The sequence below is a fragment of the Micromonas pusilla genome, assembly GCF_000151265.4.
Source record: "Micromonas pusilla CCMP1545 genomic scaffold MICPUCscaffold_11, whole genome shotgun sequence".
In the NCBI taxonomy this organism is placed as follows: Eukaryota; Viridiplantae; Chlorophyta; class Mamiellophyceae; order Mamiellales; family Mamiellaceae; genus Micromonas; species Micromonas pusilla.
In genome coordinates, this window is record NW_003315892.1 from 787,220 (window position 1) to 811,831 (window position 24,612).

The 24,612-nt window shown below is 69.9% G+C and overlaps 11 protein-coding genes across 11 annotated transcripts; 7 read left to right on the top strand and 4 right to left on the bottom strand.

Moving 5' to 3' along the window:
• Positions 1-478: 478 nt before the first annotated feature.
• MICPUCDRAFT_51851 (uncharacterized protein) lies at positions 479-1,549 on the top strand (the record flags this gene model as incomplete). The annotated part of the gene is made up of 1 exon (XM_003061983.1): positions 479-1,549. One exon carries the CDS (start codon positions 479-481, stop codon positions 1,547-1,549), a length of 1,071 nt encoding a protein of 356 aa, XP_003062029.1.
• Positions 1,550-1,802: 253 nt separating this feature from the next.
• Positions 1,803-3,111, top strand: MICPUCDRAFT_42001 (uncharacterized protein; the record flags this gene model as incomplete). Its single annotated transcript, XM_003061984.1, has 2 exons — positions 1,803-2,183; positions 2,398-3,111. The coding sequence occupies 2 exons, from the start codon at positions 1,803-1,805 to the stop codon at positions 3,109-3,111; spliced, it is 1,095 nt and encodes a 364-aa protein (XP_003062030.1).
• Positions 3,112-3,232: 121 nt separating this feature from the next.
• MICPUCDRAFT_42002 (uncharacterized protein) lies at positions 3,233-4,549 on the top strand (the record flags this gene model as incomplete). The annotated part of the gene is made up of 1 exon (XM_003061985.1): positions 3,233-4,549. The coding sequence occupies one exon, from the start codon at positions 3,233-3,235 to the stop codon at positions 4,547-4,549; it is 1,317 nt and encodes a 438-aa protein (XP_003062031.1).
• Positions 4,550-4,644: 95 nt separating this feature from the next.
• MICPUCDRAFT_29032 (uncharacterized protein) lies at positions 4,645-5,774 on the bottom strand. The gene is made up of 3 exons (XM_003062185.1): positions 5,474-5,774; positions 5,197-5,306; positions 4,645-5,008 (listed from the first exon to the last, which is right to left on the bottom strand). Exons 1-3 carry the CDS (start codon positions 5,645-5,647, stop codon positions 4,705-4,707), a joined length of 588 nt encoding a protein of 195 aa, XP_003062231.1. The 5' UTR covers positions 5,648-5,774; the 3' UTR covers positions 4,645-4,704.
• A 1,060-nt stretch (positions 5,775-6,834) lies between these two features.
• Positions 6,835-8,265, top strand: MICPUCDRAFT_3147 (uncharacterized protein; the record flags this gene model as incomplete). Its single annotated transcript, XM_003061986.1, has 1 exon — positions 6,835-8,265. A coding segment is annotated over one exon (1,431 nt), but the record flags the coding sequence as incomplete, so codon positions are not given.
• Positions 8,266-8,525: 260 nt separating this feature from the next.
• Positions 8,526-9,323, bottom strand: MICPUCDRAFT_51856 (uncharacterized protein; the record flags this gene model as incomplete). Its single annotated transcript, XM_003062186.1, has 1 exon — positions 8,526-9,323. The coding sequence occupies one exon, from the start codon at positions 9,321-9,323 to the stop codon at positions 8,526-8,528; it is 798 nt and encodes a 265-aa protein (XP_003062232.1).
• A 153-nt stretch (positions 9,324-9,476) lies between these two features.
• On the bottom strand, positions 9,477-12,278 carry MICPUCDRAFT_51857 (uncharacterized protein; the record flags this gene model as incomplete). Its single annotated transcript, XM_003062187.1, has 4 exons — positions 9,477-9,838; positions 9,990-11,097; positions 11,285-11,938; positions 12,123-12,278. 4 exons carry the CDS (start codon positions 12,276-12,278, stop codon positions 9,477-9,479), a joined length of 2,280 nt encoding a protein of 759 aa, XP_003062233.1.
• Positions 12,279-12,419: 141 nt separating this feature from the next.
• On the top strand, positions 12,420-14,757 carry MICPUCDRAFT_20718 (uncharacterized protein; the record flags this gene model as incomplete). Its single annotated transcript, XM_003061987.1, has 3 exons — positions 12,420-13,174; positions 13,662-14,043; positions 14,191-14,757. 3 exons carry the CDS (start codon positions 12,420-12,422, stop codon positions 14,755-14,757), a joined length of 1,704 nt encoding a protein of 567 aa, XP_003062033.1.
• Positions 14,758-14,879: 122 nt separating this feature from the next.
• MICPUCDRAFT_51859 (uncharacterized protein) lies at positions 14,880-15,281 on the bottom strand (the record flags this gene model as incomplete). The annotated part of the gene is made up of 1 exon (XM_003062188.1): positions 14,880-15,281. One exon carries the CDS (start codon positions 15,279-15,281, stop codon positions 14,880-14,882), a length of 402 nt encoding a protein of 133 aa, XP_003062234.1.
• Positions 15,282-15,707: 426 nt separating this feature from the next.
• Positions 15,708-23,724, top strand: MICPUCDRAFT_51860 (uncharacterized protein; the record flags this gene model as incomplete). The annotated part of the gene is made up of 5 exons (XM_003061988.1): positions 15,708-16,175; positions 16,641-19,862; positions 19,981-21,060; positions 21,248-22,975; positions 23,119-23,724. The coding sequence occupies 5 exons, from the start codon at positions 15,708-15,710 to the stop codon at positions 23,722-23,724; spliced, it is 7,104 nt and encodes a 2,367-aa protein (XP_003062034.1).
• A 256-nt stretch (positions 23,725-23,980) lies between these two features.
• Positions 23,981-24,346, top strand: MICPUCDRAFT_35705 (uncharacterized protein; the record flags this gene model as incomplete). The annotated part of the gene is made up of 1 exon (XM_003061989.1): positions 23,981-24,346. The coding sequence occupies exon 1, from the start codon at positions 23,996-23,998 to the stop codon at positions 24,344-24,346; it is 351 nt and encodes a 116-aa protein (XP_003062035.1). The 5' UTR covers positions 23,981-23,995.
• Positions 24,347-24,612: the final 266 nt, after the last annotated feature.

The following is a 24,612-nucleotide window of genomic DNA, read 5'->3' on the forward strand; positions in this document are numbered from 1 at the left end:
CGCGCGAAGACGACGACGACGACGACGACGACGACGACGACGACGACTCGGAGGGCGGTCGGATGGATCAATCCACGGTCAGCCGCGGCCTCGCGAGATGCGATTCGATTCGACCCGGCGAAGGACAGCCTCGCGCGCGGGTCTTCTCGACGCGCGGGTCTTCTCGACGCGAGAGGTCGGCGCGGTGAGGCGCGTGCGGACGCTCGCGGTGTGCGAACGCGCGTCGGAGCGTCGAGGGCGCTCGTCGTTGTGCCCGGCGCGGCGGGGCGGGCGGATTTATTTTGAAAACAAAGAAAGTCGTTGCCGAACAGCGAAGAGAGCACCAGCATGTTTCGATACCAGATGTTTGCCTCTCTCGGCCGTTACTCCCTCCCTCCGTGGAGACGGCGCGCCCGCCGGGCGCACAGGCGCGAGCGCCGCGGCGACGCGATGCCGCCGCGCCGTCGCGAGCCGCTCGCGTGAGCACCCACGGCCATCGATGCATCGCGTCGCGCGGAGCGGAGCGGAGGACGCCGACGGAGGGATCGCGGGACAGACGGCGACGCGCGACGACTTCGCGGGGGCGTCGTCGCGCGAGATTCGACGCCTCGCGCCCTCGCCGTCGTCGTCGGATGGATCGGACGACGACGACGACGACGACGACGACGCGTCCCGCGCCTCGTCGTCGTCGTCCGACGAGCCGCTGACGTGCTGGTACCTGCGCCCGCGCGGGACGCTGCGGCGCGGCGTCGGCGCGATGTGCCTCGACGACGACGACGCGACGACGACTTCGACGACGACGACTTCGACGACGACGACGACGTTCACCCCGCTTCGCGCGCGCGACGACGACGACATCTCGCGCCGGTGCGACGCGCACGGCGTCGTCGCGACGCGGTGGACGTCGGACGCTCGCGACCTCGCGACGGCGGCGCGCGCCCGCGCGTGCGTCATCCCGCGCGCGGAGGAGGAGGAGGAGGAGGAGGAGGAGAAGGATCGTTCGTCGGCGCCGCCGCGGCTCGCCGAGCTCGCGTCCGCGGCGCTCGCTCGAACCCTCGCGACGACGCCGCGTCTCCCGCCATCGCTCCCGGTGCATATCCTCAACGACGTCGTCGAGCGCGCGGGCCTGCGCGCGCTCGACCACCGCGTCCTGGCGATGGTGCTCGGGCACGGGCTCACGCGTCTGCGGTTCAGGCGCGTTCGTATTCGCACTGGTTCCCATACGATCCCGTTCGCGTTGTGGACGCCGTTCCTTAAGGACTTAACCCGGCGCCCTCTCCGTCGCTCTCGTCCAATGAAACGTACACGTCATCAAATAAGTAACCAATCACATCACTTCCCGCCGCGTCGCCCGCCAATCACATCACTTCCCTCAGAGACGTCCCCGCGTTGTTCCGCGCGCGCGTCCCCCGGACGTGGATGCACTGGCGCGAGGGCCTCAGCGATATCAACCACGGGATCGCGGAGCCGAGAGAGGACCTGCGCACGCCCGGGCCGGCGTGCATGTTCGACGTGCACGACGGCGACGTGGTGCCGAACGACCGCGGGTGGACGCGGCTGTGGCGGATGACGGACTGTCTCGTCGACGTCGCGTTCGAGACGGACCCAGGCGCGTCCCATCTCGCACTGGTCCCCATACGACCTGAACTTCATTCCTTAAGGACGGACTTTCGTCGGCGCCTTCTCCGTCGCTCTCTGTCGTCCAATGAAACGTCCACGTCATCAAATAACTAACCAATCACATCACTTCCCGCCGCGTCGCCCGCCAATCACATCACTTCCCGTCAGACGCGGAGGACCCGGAGCCGTCGGACACCGGGGACATGGTGCGAGGGCTCTTGCGCGAGATCGCGGGGGTGACGACGCTGCGGACGATGTCGATCGCGTACTTCGACACGGTGACGGACGACGTCATCGAAGCGCTGTGGCGACGCGACGACGACGACGACGACGACGACGACGACGGCGGCGGCGGCGAGGTTGTCGAAAAAACCAAAAAACGCGCCGCCGCGCCGCCGCCGCCGCGTTACGCGCGGCGCCGTCCACTCTCGCTCGCGCGTCCACTCTCGCGCGCGCTCTCGCTCTCGTCGCCGCCGCCCGCGCTGATCACGCGTCTGGAGCTGAGCCACCTCCCGCGTGTCACGGACGCGGGCGTGCGAGCCCTCGTGGATAACCTGCCCCGGCTGACGAAGCTCCGTTTGGAGGTGCGTTCTATACACTGGTCCCCATACGACCCCGTTCGCGTGATGAACGCCGATCCTTAAGGACTTTTCCCGGCGTCTCTCTCCGCCCATCCCTCGCTTTCAATCCCCGCCCTCGACGCCTTTCAACTCCACCTGACGCCTTTCAACTCCACCCCGACGTCGCTTTGTATGGAACGACCTGGAGTTCCTCGCCGTGACGGACGCGTGCGTAAAGGACTGGAAGACGTTTCGAAACCTCGAGTGGCTGGAGATCACGTCGTGCCCGTACGTGAAGTTCACGCACCCGACGGTGAACTTTCTGAAGCCGCCGCCGAAGCTGCGGACGCTGCGTCTCAGCCCGCGGTCGAACGGCGGCGGCGGAGGAAACCAAAAAGAAAACGAGACGACGATCAGCGCGCGCGACTTTTTGCAGCTCAGCGAAGCGCGCGCGTCGCCCATACGCACCTTGTGCTTGGGGTGCCGGTTCGGGTACACGACGACGAAGACGAACCGTCGCGGCGTGGACGGCGACCCGGGCGGGTACCGCAAGCACGCGGTGCTGGACTTGCGAGAGGTGAAGCTCGAGTTTCTGACGCGACTGGAGCTGTACCGGTGCGAGCAGGTCGTGTGGCCGAAGGCGTTCACGCGGTTGAATAAACGCCTGAAAACGCTCGTGGTGAACACGCATACGGACGGTCTCGTCCTGCGCCTGCGCGGGATGACGACGCTGCGGGAGCTGTGGATATGCGACGTCCGGGGGATGACCGCGGGCGAGTTCGTCGCGTTGGGCGATTTGAAGGGGTTAGAAAAGTTGACGTGCGGGGGGGTGGTAACGGCCGAGCTGCGAGCGTTATGCGACGTCGTCCGCGCGGCGTGCGGGCCGACGCTGACGACCGCGCACTTTCATCGGTGCGTGGAGTATCCCACGGACGAGTCCGTGTTCGATTAGGTTGTAGCGGCCGGCGGCGGCGGCGCCGCGGCTGATACGAGTACGTGTAGAAAAAAAACACAACAGAGAAAAGAACAGAACAGAACGATATTTACGACTCGCCGTCCAGCGACACCGCACGATGCGCTACCCGACGCTGAGCGCGGACGTCCGCGCGTTCGACGCCGCCGCGAGCCCGTCCTCGGACGAGTCCGCGCGCCGCGCCGCCGCGCTCGACGTCGTGCGCGACGCGGTGCGCGCAGAGTGGGGCCCCGACGCGATCGTGAACGTCTTCGGGAGCGTCGCGTGCGGCACGACGCTGCCGTCGTCGGACGTCGACTGCGCCGTCACCGGCGCGGAGTGGGGCGGCGACGACGACGCCGGCGACGCCGCCGCCGGCGGCGGCGTCGGCGTCGCCGCGGCGCAGGACGCGAGGAACAGGGCGATGAAGCCCGCGATGATTCGCGCGGCGCGGCGGCTCGCGGACCGACTCCGCGCGATGTCGCGATCTGGGCGCCCCGTCTCGAGCGTGCTCGCCATCACGAGAGCGCGCGTGCCCGTCGTCCGGACGACGATACGATCCGTCGGCGTGGACGTCGTGTTCGGGCAGACGAACGGCGTCGCCGCGGCGGCGTGGACCAAGGCGCGCGCCGAGGCGCACGCGGAGCTCGCGCCGTTGGCGAGGGTATCGAAGGCGTTCTTGCGAGGGAGAGGGATGGGCGACGTCGGCGACGGCGGGGTGGGCTCGCACGCGGTGACCGTGATGCTCGCGGCGTACTTGGACGACGCGAAGAGGATGAAGACGAAGGCGACGAGCGGCGGCGGCGGCGGCGGCGGCGGCGGCGAGGAACGAGCCGACGAGGAGGAGGAGGAAGGAGAGGAGGACGGAGAGATCGTCGCGCGCGTCGACGGCGACGGCGACGGCGACGACTCGGACGTCGTCGTCGACGTCGACGTCGGCGGCCTCCTCGTCGGGTTCATGCGCGCGTGCGGCGCCGTGGACGTACGCTCGGACGTGTTCACGACGTCGCCGCCCGGCCCCGGCCCCGAACCCGTGGGATGGCGCGAGAAGCCGACGGCGTGGATGACCAGAAGCGAGCTGTCCGCCGCGCGCGCCGATCCGTCGGACGCGTCGTCGGACGCCGCCGCCGCCGCCGCCGCCGTCGCGGAGCCGCCGCGTCTGGGCGTGCGCGACCCGCTCGCGCCGGAGCGGAACCTCGCGGCGGGGTCGCACAAGGCTGAGGCCGCGCTGAGGGCGCTCGGGGAGGCGGGGGAGGCGTTGGCGCGGATGGGGCCCGCGCGCGCGCGTTTGGACGCGGTCGTGGACGTGGAAGCCGCGTTGCGAGAGCGGCCCGGAGGCGGCGACCATGGTAGGAAACGGCCAGCGGGCGGCGGTTTCGACGGCGGGGGAGGGCTCGCAAAGTCGCACAGAACGTCGTTCCCCGCGCCGGACATATGATGATAGCGTAGACTACTAGCTAGAACACGTCTAGCGAGCGGCGCGGAGGTACACGTAGACTGTCTCGTGACGCCTTCGACGCGGTCGACGTACTGTAGGAACAGGTAAAACATCCATTAATAGGTTCGCTTCTAATCCCTCGCGCGTCGCTCTCATCACTCCCCCCCGTTCGACGCCTTCTCCCCGCCCCCGCCCCCGTCGCCGCTCGGCACCTTAGTCGGCACCCCCAGCTCCCCGATGTGCGTGATCACCTCGTCCGCCAACCCGAACGTCACCGCCTCCGCCGCGGTCATGTACGTGTCGCGTTCCAACACGCCGATCACCTCCCCCGCGCTCCGACCGCTGTGCTTCGCTATGATATCCCTCAGCGTCGTCCGCGTGTGCTCAGCCTTGGTCGCTTTGATCAATATATCCGTGGTCTGCCCGCTTATGACGTGGTGCGGCTGGTGGACCATCACCCTGAGGGTCGTTCCATACGATGCGAACGTCGGGGTGGAGTTGAAAGGCGTCGGATGGAGTTGAAAGGCGCCGAGGGCGGGGATTGAAACCGAGGGGTGTTGGGCGGAGAGATGCGCCGGCAAAAGTCCTTAAGGATCGGCGTTCACAACGCGAACGCGGTCGTATGGGGACCAGTGTATAGAACGTGCCTGGCGTTCGGTAACACGTATCGATGGCCCTTCTCCCCCGCGCACAGGAGCACCGCGGCCATGCTCTCGGCGTGGCCGATGCACACCGTGTACACCGGCGGGCGGACGTGCTGGCGTGGGGGGTAGGGTTAGGGTTAGGGTTAGGGTTTGGATGGCGTAGGGCGCGGGAGCGCGTCGCGAAGAGAGAGGGAGAGCACGCGACGACCCGAGGCCTTCGACGGAGGGCGAAAACTAACAACGCGGGCGTCGCGCACAGCTGTGCGTCCACCCATCGCACCTGCATCACGTCGTAGATGGCGAGCCCGGAGGTCACCACGCCGCCGCCGCTGTTGACGTACAACACGATCGGCGTCTCCGGATCCACCGCGTCTAAGAACAACATCTTTCCCACGAGCGAGTGCGCGGACTTGTCGTCCACGCGGCCGTTGAGGAAGATGCGCCGCTGGCCCATCAGTTGAGTGAAGAAGAGGTCGGCGTCCGATTTCGCCACCGGCGGCGGCGGCGGCTTGGACGGCTCCGCCTCCTTCGTCTTCTCTCCCTGCCCGTCGTCCGTCTTCTTCTCTTTGACGATGTCGTTCGCGGGCGGCGTCGCGGGCGTCGCGGGCGTCGCGGGCGTCGCGGGCGCGGGCGCGGGCGGCGGGGAGGGCGCGGGTTTCTTTTCAACCTTCTTCGGCATCGCGTCGGCGGCAACCTTCGCCGCGCGCGTCGGCTTCGGCGACGCGTCCGCGAGCGCGGGCTCCGGTCCGAACCGTCGCGTCGCCTCGTACGCGCACGCGGCCAGGCCCGCGCCGACGGCGACGGACTGCCACGACATCCCCGCGGGCGGCTCCGGCGGGGACGAGGAGGAGGAGGAGGAGGAGGAGGAGGACATCGCGCGTCGGCGCGACGGAGGAGGCGGACGATGCCGCCATCGACACGGCACCCGATGGGCGGCGGCGGCACCGCGCGCGTTCGACGCGCTCGCGGCGGCGTGCAGCGCGCGTCGAGCGGCGTGGCGGAGCGACATCGCGAGGGCGGCCGCGACGGCGACGGCGAAGCGGAGAGGGGCGCGCGCGTCGGTGTGCCGGTCCCGCCGCGCGTCGAGTCGATTTCAGCGTCCGAGAAGTCGAGGCGAGTCGACAGCGCAGCGACACGTCAAATTCATTCATGCGACGAACGCGTCAGCCGTTAGACACGACGACGTGGTACCGCGAGCGCGGCTCCGGGGCGTGTATTTGCTTGGCGTGCGGCGTCCTCGTGTCTACTTGGTGCGGGCGGAAGAAGCACGTCGCGTCCGTCGCGCATCGTCGCAAACGGCGAGAGACCGAGGCCGTCGACGCGAGCCCCAACATTCCGTCGTCCGCCATGGCTCCGGCGCGCGAGGAGCAGCGGAAGCTGCGCGCGAACGGCGGCGGCGAGTTCTACCCCGCGCCGCGGTCGCGCGTGAAGAAACTCTTCGGCGATCGATGGTTCGAGGGCGTCGTCGACGAGGTCGCCCCGGGCGACCGCTTCCCGATCACGGTGCGCTTCGACGACGGAGACGTGGAATCGTTCACGCTCGAGCAGTTTCACGCGAGCACGACGCCGGCGACGGCGGCGAGGACGGCGACGGCGACGACGAGGACGAGGACGCCGGCGCCCGCCGCGTCGTCCCGCGCGTACCTCCGCGGGCTCGGGAACGAGCACGCGTCCGAGTCCCTCCCCGGAGCGCTCCCGGAGGGAAGGAACAACCCGGCGCGATGTCCGTACGGTCTCTACGCGGAACAAATCTCGGGCACCGCGTTCACGGCGCCGAGGAGCGAAGGGAAGAACCTGCGGACGTGGATGTACCGGAAGAAGCCGTCCGTGACGCACGAGCCGTTCAAATCTATCGAACACAATGCTGAACTTGGCTCTAAGCTCGGCGAGAGGGTGATCGCGGACTTCGCCCCGTCTAGCCGCGACATCGAGGCGACCCCGAATCAGTTGCGGTGGTTTCCGAGGAAATATCCGGAGGTTTCTAAGATGACGGGAAACCGTATAAGATCGACTTTCATCGGAGGATTAGAGACCGTGTGCGGCGCGGGGTCTGCCGCTACGAAGGACGGGTACGCGATTCACACGTACGCGTGCGGCGTGGACATGGTGAACGATTGCTTCGCCAACGCGGACGGCGACATGCTCATCGTTCCGGAAAAAGGCACGCTCGACGTTCAGACCGAGCTCGGGCGTCTGGAAGTCCCGCCGGGGTTCGTGTGCGTCGTACCGCGAGGGATTCGGTTCAGAGTGACGCTGCCGGAGATACCGCAAGACGGAGAAGAAAACGAACCAGACGCGGACTTCGCGCGCGGATACGTCCTGGAAGTTTTCTCCGGCCACTTCGAACTCCCGGACCTGGGCCTCATCGGCGCCAACGGCCTCGCGTCCGCGCGAGATTTCGAGATGCCGACGGCGTACTGCGACGACGACGATGCGATGCACAGAGCGCGCGATGCGGGGGAGTGGGCGATCGTCCACAAGTTCCTCGGTGAATTCTTCGAGGCGAAACAGTCGTTCTCGCCGTTCAACGTCGTCGCATGGCACGGCAACTACGTCCCTTTTCGGTACGACCTCTCCAAGTTCTGTCCGATGAACTCCGTGTCGTTCGACCACGCGGACCCGTCGATATTCACCGTGTTGACCGTGCGAGGCGGGTCCGCGTCGCGACCGGGCGCCGCGTGCGCGGACTTCGTCGTGTTCCCGCCGCGCGTTAACCCGACGGCGGACACCTTCCGGCCGCCGTACTACCACCGCAACTCCCAGACCGAATACATGGGACTCATCAGAGGGCAGTACGAAGCGAAAGTCGACGGCGGGTTCCTCCCGGGCGGCGGGATGCTACACAGCTGCATGACGCCGCACGGGCCGGACGCGGAGACGTTCGCGCGCGCGTCGTCCCCGCGCGCGTGCGACGAGGCGGGGAGGATAGGGGACGACGCGTTGGCGTTTATGTTCGAGTGCGATTACGCGCCTCGGGTGTCGAAGCGCGCGATGCGCGGGGAGACGCTGGATGAGAACTACTACAAGGTGTGGAGCTCGCTGAGGAGTTACTTCGACGCGAACGATAGGGACGGGACGATTGCGCGGGAGGGAGGGGGCAGAGGTGGCGGGGGGGGCAGAGGCGGCGGGGGGGGCAGAGGCGGCGGTAGAGGCAGGGGCGGCCGAGGCGGCAGAGGCGGCGGCGGCGGCGGCGGCGGTCGAGGCGGCCGCGCGACGAAGGTTGCCAGGGAGGCGCCGCGGGATGGACTCCGACTCCAAGTCGAGGCAGAAGGCTTGAAAAGAGGACGCCGTGCGTAGAGCGTTCGTCGTGTGCAATGTTCTAGTTCGTTCGTTCACGCCGCCGCGAGCTCGGCCTCGAGTCTGACCACCCATAGTTCCGCGTAGTCATCGCCGCGCTCCACCGAGACGCGGTACCACTTCAGCGCCTCCGTCTTGTTCACCGCCACGCCGCAGTCGCCGTGTTCGTAGATACGCCCGAGCCGCATCGGACACGTCTTGCAGCCTAACTCGGCCCCCTTGAGATACAATTCGAGCGCCTTCGCGCCGTTTCGCTCCACGCCGACGCCTGCCTCGCAGCAGTCCGCGAGCTCGAAGGTCGCGTTGAGCTGTCCACAACCGGACGCCCTTTCCCACCACTCACACGCGGTCGAAAGGTCCGTCATCACGCCGCACTCGACGGCGTAGAAGCTTCCCATTTTGAACATGGCATCAGCGTCGCCACGATCAGCCGCTTTACGGAACCAATACGACGCCTTCATGTAGTGGTCTTTACAAAACTTGTCACCGAGCTCACGTAGCGCTTCAGTTGAGCCGGGCAACGACGCGTCGGACTGCTCCGCGTCCCTGAACACCTTACTCACCGCAGCGAGCGCGACGCGATCTTTCGGGTCCTCCAGGTGGGCGAAGATCACGCACGCGATGGCGCCGTCGATCTTAGTGGGGTGTAAAGCCCGGAGAACCTCGAACTCCGCCCTCGTGGCGTCGAGCTCACTGACGAGCTTCGCTCGTTTCGCCCTGGAGTCTTCGAGCTCGGCGTCTCTCTTCGCGAGCGCCGCGCGCGCCTCGCGGAGCTCGCGGTACATCTGCGCAAACTCCACGGCGACGAGATCCGAGGTTTGCGGCGTCGTCATCGTAGCGCGAGGGGGGCACGCGGCGGCGGGGCGCGCGGGAAAGTGAGTCACCGTCTTTTTTTTCTCGACCGTGACGATTTTCGCCTGATTTTCGCACGCCGTCGCCGCGACAAAGGTTATGATACGTTCCGTTCGAGTGCTAAAGATAGACTATCAACTCAACTCGATCGGCGCGCTCGCCCCCCCCCGCGCCTCCCTCTCCCTCTCGAACGCCGCGTACGACCCCGCGCGCGTCCGCTTCTCCTCGTCGTAGAACGAAAACGCGGCGTCCATGGCGGCGATCAACGGCGACAGCCGACCCGCCGACGCGTGCCGCCCCGCGGGCGTCAACGTCTTTTTCCTCGTCTCCATTCGGTCGTACAGCACCCCCAACGCGGCGTTGACGCGGTACGCGCGATCCCACGCCGCCGCGGTGGCGAACGGCCGCGCGGACCAAAAATGTTTGAGGAGCTCCGCGGCGGTCGCCGCGTCGGCTTTGATCTCCGCGTCGACGGCGGGGGGGACGCCGTCGGTGACTGAGGGTCGTTCCATACAAGCGAACGTCGGGGTGGAGTTGAAAGGCGTCAGATGGCGTTGAAAGGCATCGAGGACGGGGATTGAAACCGTGGTGTGTGCGGAGAGAGACGACGGCAAAAGTCCTTAAGGATCGGCGTTCACCACGCGAACGCGGTCGTATGGGGACCAGTGTATAGAACGCGCCTGACGCGAGCGCCTCCGCGCGCGTCCAGCCTTTGTTCTTCTTCGCGCGGCGGTTCTCCTCCGCGATCGCGTCGAGCTGCTTGCGCGCCTGGGCGGGGTCCACGAGCGGGCCGAGCTCGCGCGGTTTCTTATTCGTCGTCGTCGGCGTCGGCGTCGGCGCGGTCGCGGTCGTTCCTTCGGCGGGTTCGGATTTGATTTTTTTCGCCCCTTTTTTTCCACCCGCGCCCGTCGCCGTCTCGTCCTCGTCCGCGCGCTCGCCCCAGTCGATCTTGTGCTCCACCTTGAAGAACCTCGCGACGCGTTTCAGCGCCTCGACGTCGAAGCCGCTCGGCTCGTACTCGTCGTCGTCGCCGCCGCCGCCGCCGGCCTTCCGTTTCTTCCCCCCCGAGGTCGCCGCCGCCGCCGCCGCCGCCAGCTGTGCGTTCGCGTTCGTCCCCGCCGCCTTCCCCGCGGCGGCCGCGGCGCCGCGAAAGTACGCGCTCTCGTCTCGCAGCGTCAGCGTCCTCCGCTTCACCTCCTCGGGCTCGCGCAGATCGTCCAAGACGACGACCACGTCGCCGTCGTCGTCGTCCCCGCCGCCGCCGCCGATCGAGCACAACCCCGCGGCGCCGCCGGCGTCTTCCTGCGCCGCCGCCGCGAGCGCGGCGCTCCTCGCGTCCGTCACCGGCTGACTCGGCCGCCCTCGCAGCACCACCTCCGCGTGATGGTTCAAGTTCGCGAGCACCTCCCTCGCGGCGTACTTCGCCGCCGCCGCCTTGACGCCGCCCGCGGACGCGCGCGCGGCGGCGACGGCAGCCTCGGACGACGGCGGCGGCGGCTCTCTCCCGCCGTCGCGGAAGACGCCGAAGCCCCCCGCCGCGCCGCCTCTGAGATCGTCGTCGGCGTCGGCGACGAGGTTGACGGCTTTCGCGAGCGATTTATTCGCCGCGGTCTTCTTCGCCGCCGCGGGAGGAGCGCCCTTCGCGCTGCCCGAGAAGAGCGCCAGGTCCGCGGCCTCTTCCTCGCCCTGCGGCGGCGCCCCCGCGCGCGCGGCTTTGAAGTACTCGCTTCGCAAGAACCGCGTCCAAAATTCGCGCTCAGGGTCGTTCCATACGAGCGAATGTCGGGGTGGAGTTCAAAGGCGTCAGTTGGAGTTGAAAGGCGCCGAGGTCGGGGATCGAAAGCGAGGGACCCTGGGCGTAGAGATGCCCCGGCAAAAGTCCTTAAGGAACGGCGTTCACCACGCCAACGCCGTCGTATGGGGACCAGTGTATGGGACGCACCTCGGTCATCTTCGACGGCACGTTGTCGAGAAACGCGCGTCGCACCGCCGGCCGCTCCGCGAAGATCCGGTGCATCTTCTCGTTCGACAGCGCGCACGACACCGTGTCCGTGCGCCCGTCGCGCGTGCCCTTGACGTCGCCGTCGAGCGCGTTGGAGACGCCGGCGACTTGCGCGGCGCCCTTCTTCGCGACGGCGGCGTCGAAGAGGTGCTCTCGCTCCGCCCAGAATTGCTCCTCCGTGACCGCGCCTCTGATCCCGTCGTCCTCCGTCCCGTCGTCGTCCGCGGCGCCGCCCTCGCCCGTTGTCTTCCCGAGCGTCGCGCCCTTGCCCTTCTTCACGAGCGTCGCGTGCAGCGCCGCGAGCTCGGGGTTCGCCTTCAGCAACGCCGCGCGAGCGGCGAGCGTCGCCGCGGAGTCGGAAGCGCGCGCGAGACTCGTGAGATTCGACGCGGGCGCGCGCCTCGCGGCGACGACGGCGAGGCGAGACTTGAGCTCGTCGCTCAGCGCGTCGCGATCGCTCTCGAGCGCGAACGTGAGGACCATCGCGGGGGGTTTCGGTTTCGCCGCCTTCGCCTTCGCCGCCGCCTTCGCGCCGGGTGGGTCGCCGCCGAGGACGAGCCGGAGCGACGGCTTCGCCGCGCCGGCTTTGTTCCTCTGAGGGCCATTCCATACAAGCGATTGTCGGGGTGGAGTTGAAAGGCGTCAGGTGGAGTTGAAAGGCGTCGAGGGCGGGGATTGAAAGCGGGGGGTGGGCGGAGAGACACGCCGGCGAAAGTCCTTAAGGATCGGCGTTCACCACGCGAACGCGGTCGTATGGGGACCAGTGTATAGAACGCACCTGATGCGCGGTGATCGAGACGAGCGCGGCGGACTTCTCCCCCGTCGCGCTCGCGGCGTCGGGGCGCCATCGCAGGCGGTCGGACGTGAGCGTGACGTGCCCGGGGACCTGCGCGCCCGCGACGGTCGCCGCGCACGGGACGGTGAGGTCGGCCATGCCGCCCCGCCGCCTCCGTCGGCGCGCGCCTCGAAGTGATTCCGTTCGAGTCTAGGGCATCGTCATCGTCAGCCAATGCCAGCAGTTCGATGACGACAGGAGCGACTTCTCGGAACCCGCGACGGCACTCCGCGCCGCGCGATGTCCCTCGCCGCGCCGTTCCTCGGCACGATCGCGTCGGCGTCGTCGTCGCTCACGCCGCCGCCGGCGCGTCGCGTCGCCGCGTCGGCCGCGTCCGACGCGCCGTCGTCGTCGTCGTCGTCCGCGTCGTCGTCCACGTCGACCGCGTCGCCCTCCTCCTCCTCCTCCTCCGCGGACGGCGCGCGAACGCTCGGATGGGGCAGACGCCGCGGCGCGATCGCCCCGGACGACGCCCTCCTGAACGACCCGAGCACGCACGGGTACTGCGTGTACTCGCACGCGGACTGGTCGCACGCGTACGCGTCCGCGACGGGCGAACACGACGAACTCATCGCGTCGTCGGCGATAGAAGGGGCGATCCCTCCCGAGCTCCTCGGCGGCGTGCTCTACCGCAACGGCCCGGGACTCTTCGAGCGCGGCGGGAAGGCGTACGCGCACATGCTCGACGGCGACGGGTACGTGTGCCGGTTCGAATTCCGCGACGACGGTTCGTGTGCCTTCATCTCGCGGTTCGTGCGCACGGAGGAGTTCGAGGCGGAGGACGCGGAGAACGCGGTGACGTATCGCGGGACGTTCGGGACCATGCGCGACGGCGGGCCGCTGCGCAACGCGTTCGATTTGCACCAGAAAAACCTCGCGAACACGAACGTACTCGCGTGGGGCGGGAGAGTATACGCGATGTACGAGGCTGGTCGACCCGTGGAGCTCGACCCCGCGACGCTGCGCGCGAAGGGCGAGAAGGATCTCGACGGGAAGTTGCCGAAAGGGATGTTCATCTCGGGCGCGTTCCATACACTGGTCCCCATACGACCGCGTCGGCGTGGTGCACGCCGATCCTTAAGGACTTGGCCCGTCGTCTCTTTCCGCCCACACCTCGCTTTCAACACCCGACCGCGACACCTTTCAACTCCAACTGACGCCCTTCAACTCCACCCCGACGTCGCTTCGCGTGGACCTACCCTCAGTCGGCGCGCCGAACGCGATCGAACGCGCGCTCGGGCTCGGCGGCGTCGCGTTCACCGCGCACCCGCACGTCGACCCGGTCGCCGATAGGCTCGTCGGGTGGGGCTGGCGCAGCGTCGTGTTGGATAAGTGCGTCGAGGCGACGTTCTGGGAGTGGGACCGCGACTGGCGCTGCGGAGCCGCGGAGGGGACGACGCATCGACTGGCGGGGTGCGAAGGCGCGTTCTATACACTGGTTCCCGTACGACCGCGTTGGCGTGATGAACGCCGATCCTTAAGGACTTCGCCCGGCGCATCTCTCCGCCCACACCTCGCTTTCGATACCCGCCCTCGACGCCTTTCAACTCCGCTTCTGACGCCTTTCAACTCCACCCCGACGTTCGCTCGTATGGAACGACGCATCGAAGCCGCGCCGCACGACTTCGCGGTGACGGCGTCGTGGTACGTCATGATCCAGAACTGCCTGCGCGTGGACCCGGGGCCGTATTTGTTGGGGTTGAAAGGCGCGGGCGAGTGTTTGGTGTCCGAGCCGGAGAAGCCGGTCACCGTGCACTTGGTACCGAGGCCGCGCGGCGGCGGCGGCGAGGCGGCGGAGGACGAGATGAAAAACCCCCGAGAGGCGGTGTCCGCGGCTGGTCCGACGGAGTCGTTCGAGATTCACGTCGCGTTCGCGCACGACGGCCCACCGATCAGCGACGGCCCGACCGCGACCGACGACGCGATGAACGAATGGGTGACCGCGTACACCGCGGGGTGGGATAAGCTCTCCCCCGGATCGTTCCTCGGCGAGTGGGACGCGTCGTCCGAGCCGTGGGCGTTTCCGATCGCGACGGCGCTGAGCCCGGACTTCAACAACATCCCGCGGACGTTACTTTGGCGTTACCAAATAAACACAATCACCGGGGACGTGATACGAACCGTCGCGCCAGGCTGCGATGACCTCTGCATCGACCACCCGCACGTCAACCCTCTGTTCGAGGGCCGACGCGAGTGTCGCTACGTCTACGCGTCCGTGTCGAACGAGACGCGATGCTCGGGACCCCCGCTGGGGTACGTCCGCGTCGACGTCGCGACGGGCGAGACGCAGACGTGGTGGGCGGGGAACCGGTGCTTCTGCGAGGAGGTCGTCGTCGTGCCGAAGCGGTCGCGTGCATCGGGCGTGGGATCAGACGCGGACGCGGACGCGCGAGAGGAGGAGTGCTGGGTTCTGGGCATGGTCGCGGATCACGATCCGGAGAACGGCGCGCGCGGGAAGAGTTCTCTTTTGATTTTGGACGGCGCCGACGTGAGCAAAGGGCCCGTCGCGCGCGTGAGGCTGAACGAGCGCATACCGCACGGGCTGCACGGCGCGTTCGTGGGGCGGGGGGGGACGTAGGGTAGCGCGATGATGTAGTGTGGTGTGGTGCCGTGGTTTGATTATGAAGTAACGGTCGATATTCGCGCGCTACGTCGCTCGAACGCCGACCGTAAGAGGACGCCCCTCCAGTCGTCGCGCGACTAGCTCACCACGCACATGGCGCATAAGTACTCATACCCCTGGGGCGGTATCTCCCTCATGTTCAGCGTGTGTTCGCCGTCGACGACCGGCGTCCTCTTGTGATCTCGCACGGCTTGACCGTCGGGTCCCTTGATATCGCCTAGAGATTCGTTCGAGTTCATCTCCCACCTGTACAGCTCGTCGTACATGGGCTGCGTCATGCGAAAGTTCTGGTACAACTTCGTCCAGCTCTTGTTCATGGTCTTGCGGAACTCCGCGTACGTCATCTCCGGCGGAACGACGACGTCCACGTTATTGACGCAGTAGTATCCCGGATGGTTGCCGTCCTTCTCCGGGATCGCGCGGTATTCGCTCAGCTGGAACTCTTTCCCGTGCGTCACGGTGCACTTGATCTGAACCATGATTATTGTGTCGAACACGATCGACCGCGAACCGACGACTTTAGAAGGATCGAGCGATTTATTTTCGGATCGATCGACGCTTCCTTCCACGCGGCCGGCCGCGGGGACAGCGGACGCGACGACGGTGAACGCGCGGAGGACGAGAGGCGAGGCGACGTTCGACGCGCGCGAGGAGCTGACGTCCCGCGCGGTTCGGAGGCGTGCATTGGCTGTCCGTCCAAACGGTCTCCCTTACAACTAAGTTGTTACCTTCGTTTCGCGCCGCGCGCCGCGCGGCGCCGCGCGGCTGGTGCCGTCTGCGCTCCGCTGCGCTGTTGCTTTTTGTCGCCTCGGAAAGTCGACGGCGCGCCACACGCGTCGGCGCGGACGCGCGGCCTCGGCGAGGCGGCGCGCGCGGCGTCGCCCCCCCACACCCCCTCGCCCGTCATGACGCTCGCGTCGCTGTGCGCGAAGCTCCGCGAGCTCGTCCCATCGTCGCCCCCCGCGTCGGGCGCGCATCCCCCGCCGGACCGCGCGCGATGCTTCGTCCTCCTCGCCGAGATTTCCGTCGCGATACGCGCGTGCGACGCCTCGCTCGTCAAGGCGTCCCAGCGCGAGATGGAGGATTTGCTTCTGCGCATCTGCGTCGGCGGCTGGGCCGGTCCCGCGGTGCGCAAGAGCGCGTCAGACGTGCTCTGCGCGCTGTTCGCGGTGGGCAACTCCGTCGCGCTGTACGCGCGCGTCAACGAGCTCCTCGCGGTCGTGACGAGTCCGATCGAGAAGGGCGCGGTCGCGGCGTCCGCGTCGCAGCACGTCGGCGCGAGAGTCGGCGCGTTAGAGTGCGTCGAGACGCTCGCGCGAGGAGGTGCGCGCGCGCCGCCCCAGTCGATTCCATGGCGCCGCGCGTTCCTCCACGTCATCGAATCTGATCGCGCGTGCTCACCGATCGCTCGCCTCCCCTCCGCGTCCTCCGTCCTCCGCAGGGCACGGCGCGTCGCTCGTCGGCAGCGCCGGCGGGTTCGTCGCCGCCGTCGCCAAGCTGCTGAAATCATTCCCGCCGCCGTCTAGCGCGGGTGGCGCGGCCCCGGACGTCGACGTCCATAAGCGCGCGCTGCGCCGCGCGGCGCACGGCGCGATCGCGGCGGTCGTGAGCGGCGCGACGGCGGAGCGGCCGCTGCGCGCGGAGGCGCGTTCTTCTCGCACTGGTCCCCATACGACCGCGATGGCGTGGTGAACGCCGTTCCTTAAGGACTTTTCCCGGCGTGTCTCTCCGCCCACCCCGCGGTTTCAATCCCCGCCATCGACGCCTTTCAAATCCGCTTCTGACGCCTTTCAACTCCACCCCGACGTTCGCTCGTATGGAACGACCCTGACGCGTAGACTCGCGTCGAGGCGCTGAAAGTCGCGTTGCGAGGCGTCGCGCCGACGGCGGCGGCGTCTTCCTCCTCGTCGTTCGGCTCGTCCGGCTCTCTGAAATCGCTCGCGGCGGTGGACTCCGCGGATCGTCACGACGGCGTCGTCGCCGCGGCCGCCGCGCGGGCCATCGGCGCGATCGCCGCCGCGCCGTGCGGCGACGGCGGCGGCGTCTGGGGCGATAAGCCGCCGGGGATCGCGTCGGCGCGTAAAGGCTCGGGCTCGCCGTCGTGGTCGTGCGCGGGCGAGGAGGCGTGCGCGGCGCTGGCGCGGGTGATGGAGGACGGCGACGCCGTAGCGCACGCGGCGGCGGCGGCGGCGCTGGGGCGGCTCGCCGCGACGAGGCTTCGCGGGGGGCGCGGGAGCGGAAACGGCGGAAACGGCGGCGGCGGCGGCGGCGAAGAGAAGAGCAAAAGCGGCGACGCGCCCTCGGCTAAGAAGACTTCTGGGTTCGGTCACAAGCGCGGCGGCAGCCACGGCGCGAAGTCCATGGACGCGGAGACCGCGGCGGCGGCGGCCGCGGCGGCCGCCGCCGCGATCGCCGCCGCCGCGGGCCCGCTCGACATGGACTCCCCCGCCGCGGCGTCGCGATGGGCGGAGACGACGCGCCTGTGCTTCGCCGAGCCGTTCGCGCGAAGTCTCGGCGGCGGCGGCGGCGCCGCCGCCGCGCGCGGGAAACGCCTCCGCGTCGGCCTCGCCGCGGCAATCGTCGCGTTCGTCCGCGCGTCGAACGACGCGTGCGCGCCGGGGTCGCTCCCTCCGTCGCTCCTCGCTCGCGTCGCGACGGACGCGCTCCGATCCGTCCCGGCGGGGGGGACCGACGCGTCGTCGTCGTCGTCGTCGTCGTCGTCGTCCCCCCATGCCGCCGCGTGCGCGCTCTACATCCTGCGCGCGGGCGTCCTGCGCCACGTGGACGAAGCCGGGCAGCGGCTCGTGCTCGGCGCGCTGCTGGCGACGCTCCCCGGCGGTGAGGCGAGCGACGGCGTCGACGCGCGCGTCGCCGCGCGCGCGATCGCCGTCGCGATCGAATGCATGGGAAGCTTCGCCGCGGAGGACGCGACGTTTCGGGAGACCGCCGACGCGCTGACGACGGCGCTGAGGGTGTGCGGGGAGAGCGAGGGCGAGCGCGGGGTGTCGGAGTGCGCGGCGGCGGTCCGCGCGCTCGCGGCGGCGGCGCCCGCGACGGCGGCGGCGACGTTGCGGCGGACGCTCGAGACGATCCGCGGCGGCGGCGGTGCGGCGGGCGTCGGCGCCGTCGTCGGCGCCGCGGCTGCCGCCGCGGCGCTGACCGCGGCCGCGGACGCGCTCGAGCTCGGCATACCCGCGGGGTTACTCCTCGACGCCGCGCTCGTCGGCGGCGCGGTCGCGTACGGCCCGCCGTCCGCGTCGTTCGAGTCGAACGCGGCGAAGGCGCGGGGGTGGGACGTCGTCGCGGCGGCGATTCAAAACGGACCCGCCGCGGACGTCGCCGGCGCCAGCTGTACCGCCGCCGTCGCGGAGGGGTTATCCAGGGCGTTCGACGCGAGCGCGTTCAAGGCGACGGCGGAACGAGGAGACGGGGGGGAGGGCGCGGTGAACGGTCAGGGCGCGGTGAACGCGCGCGCGGGCGCGAAGAAGAAGGACGCCGCCGTCGATCGCCGCCGCCGTCCGGGCCCGGGCCCGGGCCCGCCCGCGGAGGAAATACGTTGGCGCGCCGCCGCCGCGTCCGCGCTCGCGGCGTTCGCGTCGAGATACCCGACGCACGAGCGCGTCCCGGGGCTCCTGGACGCCGCGCTCGCGTGCGCGGGATCTTGTGGCGGCGTCGGCGGCGGCGGCGACGACGACGACGACGCGATCTCGTTCGCGTGGCCCGCGGACCCCGCGGCGGCGGCGGCGACGGCGACGCTCCGCCTGCGCGTCCTCGAAGCGTTTCTCGCCGCCGCGTCGGCGTCGCCGCCGCCGCGCCACCAATCGCTGGTCGCCGCGTGGCGCTCGCCGTTCGACGACGCGTCCGGCGCGCTTCTGTCGCTGTGCACGTCCCCCGCGCCGGGCGGCGTCGCGACCGCGGCGCTGCTCGCGGCGTTAGACCGCGCGGACGACGCGCTGGGTCCGTCGCCGCGGGGCCGCGACGCGCTTCTCGACGAATTGCGATCGTTCGACGGCGCGTCGGACGCGCCAGATTTGGTGACGTGGCGACCGTTGATTGGCGGCCCGCACGGCGTCGTGATGGACGAATACGGCGGCGGCGCGTTCCCGGGGAACGTCGGCCTCGCGTCCGCGCTGAGGCAGACGCAGGCGGCGGTCCTCGCGCGCGTCGCCGTCGAGGGCGGAGAAAACGTCAGACGCCGGCGCGCGGCGGCGTTGGATTTTTTGACGCGCGAGACGCTCGCCGCCGCGGGCGAAGAACTGTCGGAAAACGCCGACACCGCGTCGTCAGACACCGCGACGTCCGAACGCGCCGCCAGCGGCCCGATGAGATACTTCAAGTCGAAGAAGCCGCCGAGAGGAGGCGACGACGGAGAAGGCAAACGCGACCGCGGCTCGACCGCGGCGCTGACGAACGCGTGCGCGTTCGCCCTCGCGGTGGCGTCCGCGTTCGAAAACGCTCCTCCCGCGTCCGTTATCGGTCAACATTCGTTATCCGACGACGAGAGAACGGACGTCGGGAAGACGTTCGCGCGCCTCGCGAGCGTCATCTCGCGCAGCGCGCACGGCGCCGCCGCGCACTGGCGCGCCGCCGCGTCCCTGGACGCGCGCGCCGCGCGCCTCCACGGCGACGCCGTCGCCGCCGTCTCTTCCAAATCAAACGCGCTCCTATCCCTCCCCGCGACGCGCTCCGGCGGGCCCGGAGACCGACACCTCGGCGGTGGTCGCGCCGTCGTCGCGATGTCCCTCGCGTCCGCGTTTCGAACCGCGGGCGCGCTCGCGCACGGCGGCCGCGCCGTCGTCGCGGCCGCGACGCGAACGCTCTCCGCGGCGGCGACGCAAGTGGACGTGACCCCCTCCGGCGTCCACCTCTGGTCGCTCCACGCGCTGAGCGTCGTCGCGACGCACGCGGGGCCGGGGTTCCACGCGCACGCTGACGACGCCTTGCGGCTCGCGGCGGCGCTGCTGGACGCGCCGGAGGCGAGGTACGCGCCCGCGGGGTCGAAGGTGCGTCCTGTTGTACACTGGTCCCCATACGACCACGTCGGCGGGGGGGTGAACGCCGTTCCTTAAGGACTTTGCCCGGCGCATCTCTTCGCCCACCCCTCGGTTTCAATCCCGACACACCTCGACGCCTTTCAACTCCGACTGACGCCTTTCAACTCCACCCCGACGTCATCAGGCGGCGTCCGCGGTGGGCCGGCTGATCAACGCGTGCGTCGCCGCCGTCGGACCGGAGCTGGACCCGCGCGGGGAGACGTTCGCGCTCGCGTCCGCGCTCATGACCGCGGTCGGCGGCGGCGGCGCGGACGTGGACGCGCGCGCGAACTCGAATTTGAATTTGAATTCGACAGACGGCGACGGCGGCGACGGCGACGGCGAGGACGACGACGGCGACGCCGCGCGCGCGCTCGAGGCGGCGACGTTTCTCATGCAGCTCGCGCTGTTCGCGCCGCACGCCGCGCCGCCGTCGGCGCTCGTGCCGCGGCTCCGACGCGCGCTGCGCGCGGGTCAGCCCGCGCTGCGCGCCGCCGCGGCCGCGACGCTGCGGCACCTGTGCGAGAGGGACGCGAGCGCGGTGTCGGACGCCGCGGCGGCGGGCGGCGGCGGCGGCGGCGGCGGCGGCGACGACGACGGCGGATTAGAGGCGGACCTTCTCGCGCTTTTGGACGGGTTCGGGGACGCGGACGCGAAGACGTCCAACGACGCGCGCCGCGCGCTGTGGCTGCTGACGTCCGCTGCGGCCGTCGACCGCCCGGTCGTCGCGCTGCGCAGGCTCGCCGCGGTCGCGCTGCACGCGGGCACCGCGTCGGATTCCGGCGGCGGCGGCGGCGGCGGCGACGACGTGCTCGAGGACGACGGCGACGGCGACGGCGACGGCGACGGCGACGGCGAAGACGCGCGCGGCGCCGCGACCACCTCGCGCCGCGCGCGGCGGCGGCAGCGCGGCGCGCCTCGGCTCGCGACGCAGCTCCTCGCGGCGTCGCTCATGGCGTCGGTGCCGTCGCGCGTCTCCTCCGCGGACGCAGCGCACGTCAACCTCTCCGCCGCGCGCGCCGCTTCATCCGCCGGCCGCGGGAAGCACTGGCTCGTCCTCAACGCGCACCTCGTCGTCGACTTGGGGTACGGACTCGCGACCGCGCCGTCGCACGCGCTGAGACCGGCGGGATTAGCGCTGCTTCGCGGGCTGACGCGACGGCTGCGATCGACGACGGACCCGGACGTCGACGACGACGACGCGGGGTTGATGGAGCAGTTTCAGGTGCGTTGTATACACTGGTCCCCATACGACCCCGTTGGCGTGGTGAACGCCGATCCTTAAGGACTTTGCCCGGCGTCTCTCTCCGCCCAGGGTCGCTCGCTTTCAATCCCCGACCTCGGCGCCTTTCAACTCCAACTGACGCCTATGAACTCCACCCCGACATCGCTTTGTATGGAACGACCCTAAGGCGCAGGCGCTGAGCGCGCTGCGACCGGCCGCGGACCCGCGCGCGTCGCCGAGGAGCCTTCTCGAGGGCGTCGCGCTCGCCGCGGAGTGCCTGCGCGCGCGGATCGCGCGCGGGGACGTCGCGGCGACGCGGCGGCTCGTCGCCGTGGTCGCCGCGCCGGCGAGGGCGTGGCTGTTTCCGAATTCATCAAACGCGAACGCGACGACGACGACGGGCGGCGGCGAAGAAGAAGAAGAGGACGCCGCGCGCTCGTCGACGACGCACGCGATGCTGACGGACGCGGCGGAGTGCGCGGAGGGGATCACCGCGCGGTTGCGCGTCGCGACGCTCGCCGCGCTCGCGCGCGTCGCGCGCGCGGCGGCCGCGGACGAGACCGAGGCGTTGACGAACGCCGGCGTCGACGTCGCCGTCCTCGCGCCGCGGTGGCTCGACCTCCTCGCGGACTTCGCCGCCGTCGCCGCGATGGGCGGGCCGAGAGCGTGCGGCGTCGACGCCGCGCGCCGCGCGCGTTTGATGACGCATCGTTCTTCTTCGAACGCCGCCGCGGACGCGGACGACGACGACGACGACGCGCGGGCGCGGGCGCGGGTCTTCTCCCGAGATGGAAACGGATGCGCGCCTCGGCTCGGGCTCGTCCCCGCGGCGCTTCGCGCGCGCGGCGTCGTCTTCGCGGACCTCGCCGCGGCGTGGCCGGATGTCCTCGACGCGCTGACCGCGGCGATCGCCGGCGAGGCCGCCGCGGGGGTCCGAGCGCGCGGCGTCGCGGTCGCGGTCGCGACGCCGCGCGGGTGCGTCGCGTTCGTCCTCGCGTTCGCGCGGATGGCGCTGACGCGTTCGCTGTCGCTTCGCTCCCGCGACGACGACGACGGCGGAAACGGCGGCGGCGGCGGCGCGCTCGCGGCGCCGTTGAACCCCGCCGCGGGGGACGGCGGCGTCGACCTCGAGCGCGGCGCGCCGAGCGACGCGCAGGTCGCACTCGCGATCCGAGCGGTGCGACGAACGATCGCGGCGGCGGCGAAGGCGGGGGAGGATGAGGATTCGGAGGGGGCGGGCGCGGCGGGGGACGAGCTCGTCGTCGCCGCCGTCGACGCCGCGACGGCGGCGATCGCGTCCGGGACGGGCGGCGGCGACGGCGCGCGCGAGGCGTCGGCGCTCGTGGACGCGATCGTCGCGTCGCTCCCGTCGGCGGGAAGTACGAAAACGGCGGCGTCCGAGGCGCGCGCGTTCGCCGCCGCGTCGCTCGCGGCGGCGACGGCGAACGCGGCGGCGCGCGCGGCGACCGACGCCGACGCCGCCGCGCCGCGCGTGACGAGACGCGTCGCGGCGTTGCTTCGCGCGATCGCGCGCGCGACGGACCCGGGAACGGAGGCGTACGCGTCGTTGCGGACGTCGTTGACGGTGCTGGCGACGCGCGCGCTGACGGCGACGCGCGGCGGCGACGACGACGACGACAGGGAGGAAGAGGACGACGTCGCGGCGGCGTCGTTGTTCCGCGCGCTCTTGACGCGCCCGCCTCTCGGCGGCGGCGACGGCGGCGACGCCGTCGCCGCCGCCGCCGTCGCCGCCGCGTGCGCGGCGACGCGCGACGACGGCCGCCGCCGCCGCCGCGACCTCGACGGCGCGTTCAAAGCCGTCGCCGTCGCGGCCGCGCGCGCGCCGACGCCCTCCGACGCGGCGGCGGCAACGGCGGCGTTGATCGCCGGCGTCGACGGCGGCGGCGGCGCGGAGGTGAGACTGCTTCCCATACGACCCCGTTCGCGTGGTGCACGCCGTTCCTTAAGGACTTTTCCCGTCGTCACTCTTCACCCGCGCTTCCCTTTCAACGTTTGACCGGTAAGACGTTCGACTGACCGATCGCTTCACCCACGCAGACGGCGGAGAAGCAGGCGGCGGCGCTCGCGGCGATCCGCGTCGTCGTCGTCCAGCCGGGAACTGGTATCGGCGGCGGCGATGAGGACGACGCCGAGGAGGATAAGGACGTGGCGGCGCGCGCCGCGCGATCGGTCCTCGCGCGCGTCGGCGCGGCGGCCGCGGCGGGCACGCGCGCGCGCGCCGCCGTCGTCGCCGCCGGCGCTCCCGCCGCGCCGGATGACGTGCTCGCGGTGGCCGAGGGCCTTAAACTGTGGGCCGCGGCGTTATCCCTCGCCCCCGCCGCGGACGCCGACGCCGACGCCGACGCCGCGTCCGCGTCCGCGCGCGCGGAGATCCTCTCCGTTCTCCTCCCGCTCGCGATCGACGCCGCGGAGGCTGGGAACGACGCGCTGCGGACGGTGGTCGGGCGGCTCGTCACGCGACTGGCGGGCGCGCACGCGGACGCGTTCAGGGTCGTCGTCGGCGGGCTGTCGCCGGAGACGAAACAGAGGCTCGGGCGCGCGCTCGCCGCGGACGGCGGCGGGGGTCGAGGCGGCGGCGGCGGCGGCGAGGGGGTCGTGACGGCGCGAGCGCCGCCGACGATCGCGCTGAAGACGTCGTTTTAGGTAAACGAGCGAGGGCGCAGCGCGGAGGAGCAGCGCGGGCTCCGGGCGGGGCTTCATACCTCAATTTAAGACTAAAATTTTTGTTGCCCGCGCTCGTTCCTGATTGGCCGGGACCCGGTCGCCTTTGCCATCGACGGCTGAGGGAAAATAGACCGTGATCCTTGAGTTAATTCCCTCGAAGTTTGCCCCTAAATTTCGAAATACGTTGGCCGAGCCCGCGTGCGCCATTCACTTTTCACGCGCGCGTGTCTCGTAACCACACTCCATCAAAATGGCCAAGCCCACCTCCAAGAAGCCCGCCAAGAAGTCCCTCAAGGGCGGCAAGAAGGGCGGCAAGAAGTCCAAGACCGAGACGTACAAGATCTACATCTACAAGGTCCTCAAGCAGGTGCACCCCGACACCGGGATCTCCTCCAAGGCGATGTCCATCATGAACTCCTTCATCAACGACATCTTCGAGAAGATCGCCACCGAGGCGTCCAAGCTCGCCCGCTACAACAAGAAGCCGACGGTCACGTCCCGCGAGATCCAGACCGCGGTCCGCCTCATCCTCCCCGGTGAGCTCGCCAAGCACGCCGTCTCCGAGGGCACCAAGGCGGTCACCAAGTTCACCTCCGCGTAAGCGACGCGAGGTCGAACGAGGTTGCGCACACCTCGAGCGTCTACTACGTTAGTCGAGCGCGATCACGACATCCCTCGACGCACAAACACCAATGGTGATACTTAATCACCACCACTCTCACGAGAACGATCGCGTCGACGAGAGAGGCGCGCCCGGGGCGTCGCTTCGCTCAGATCTCGGACGACGAGAAAAACGAACGAACGCCTCCGCTCGAGTTCAAAATAAAAATACGAAATCGTTCCGCTCGCGCGCCAGCCTTCTTCGCT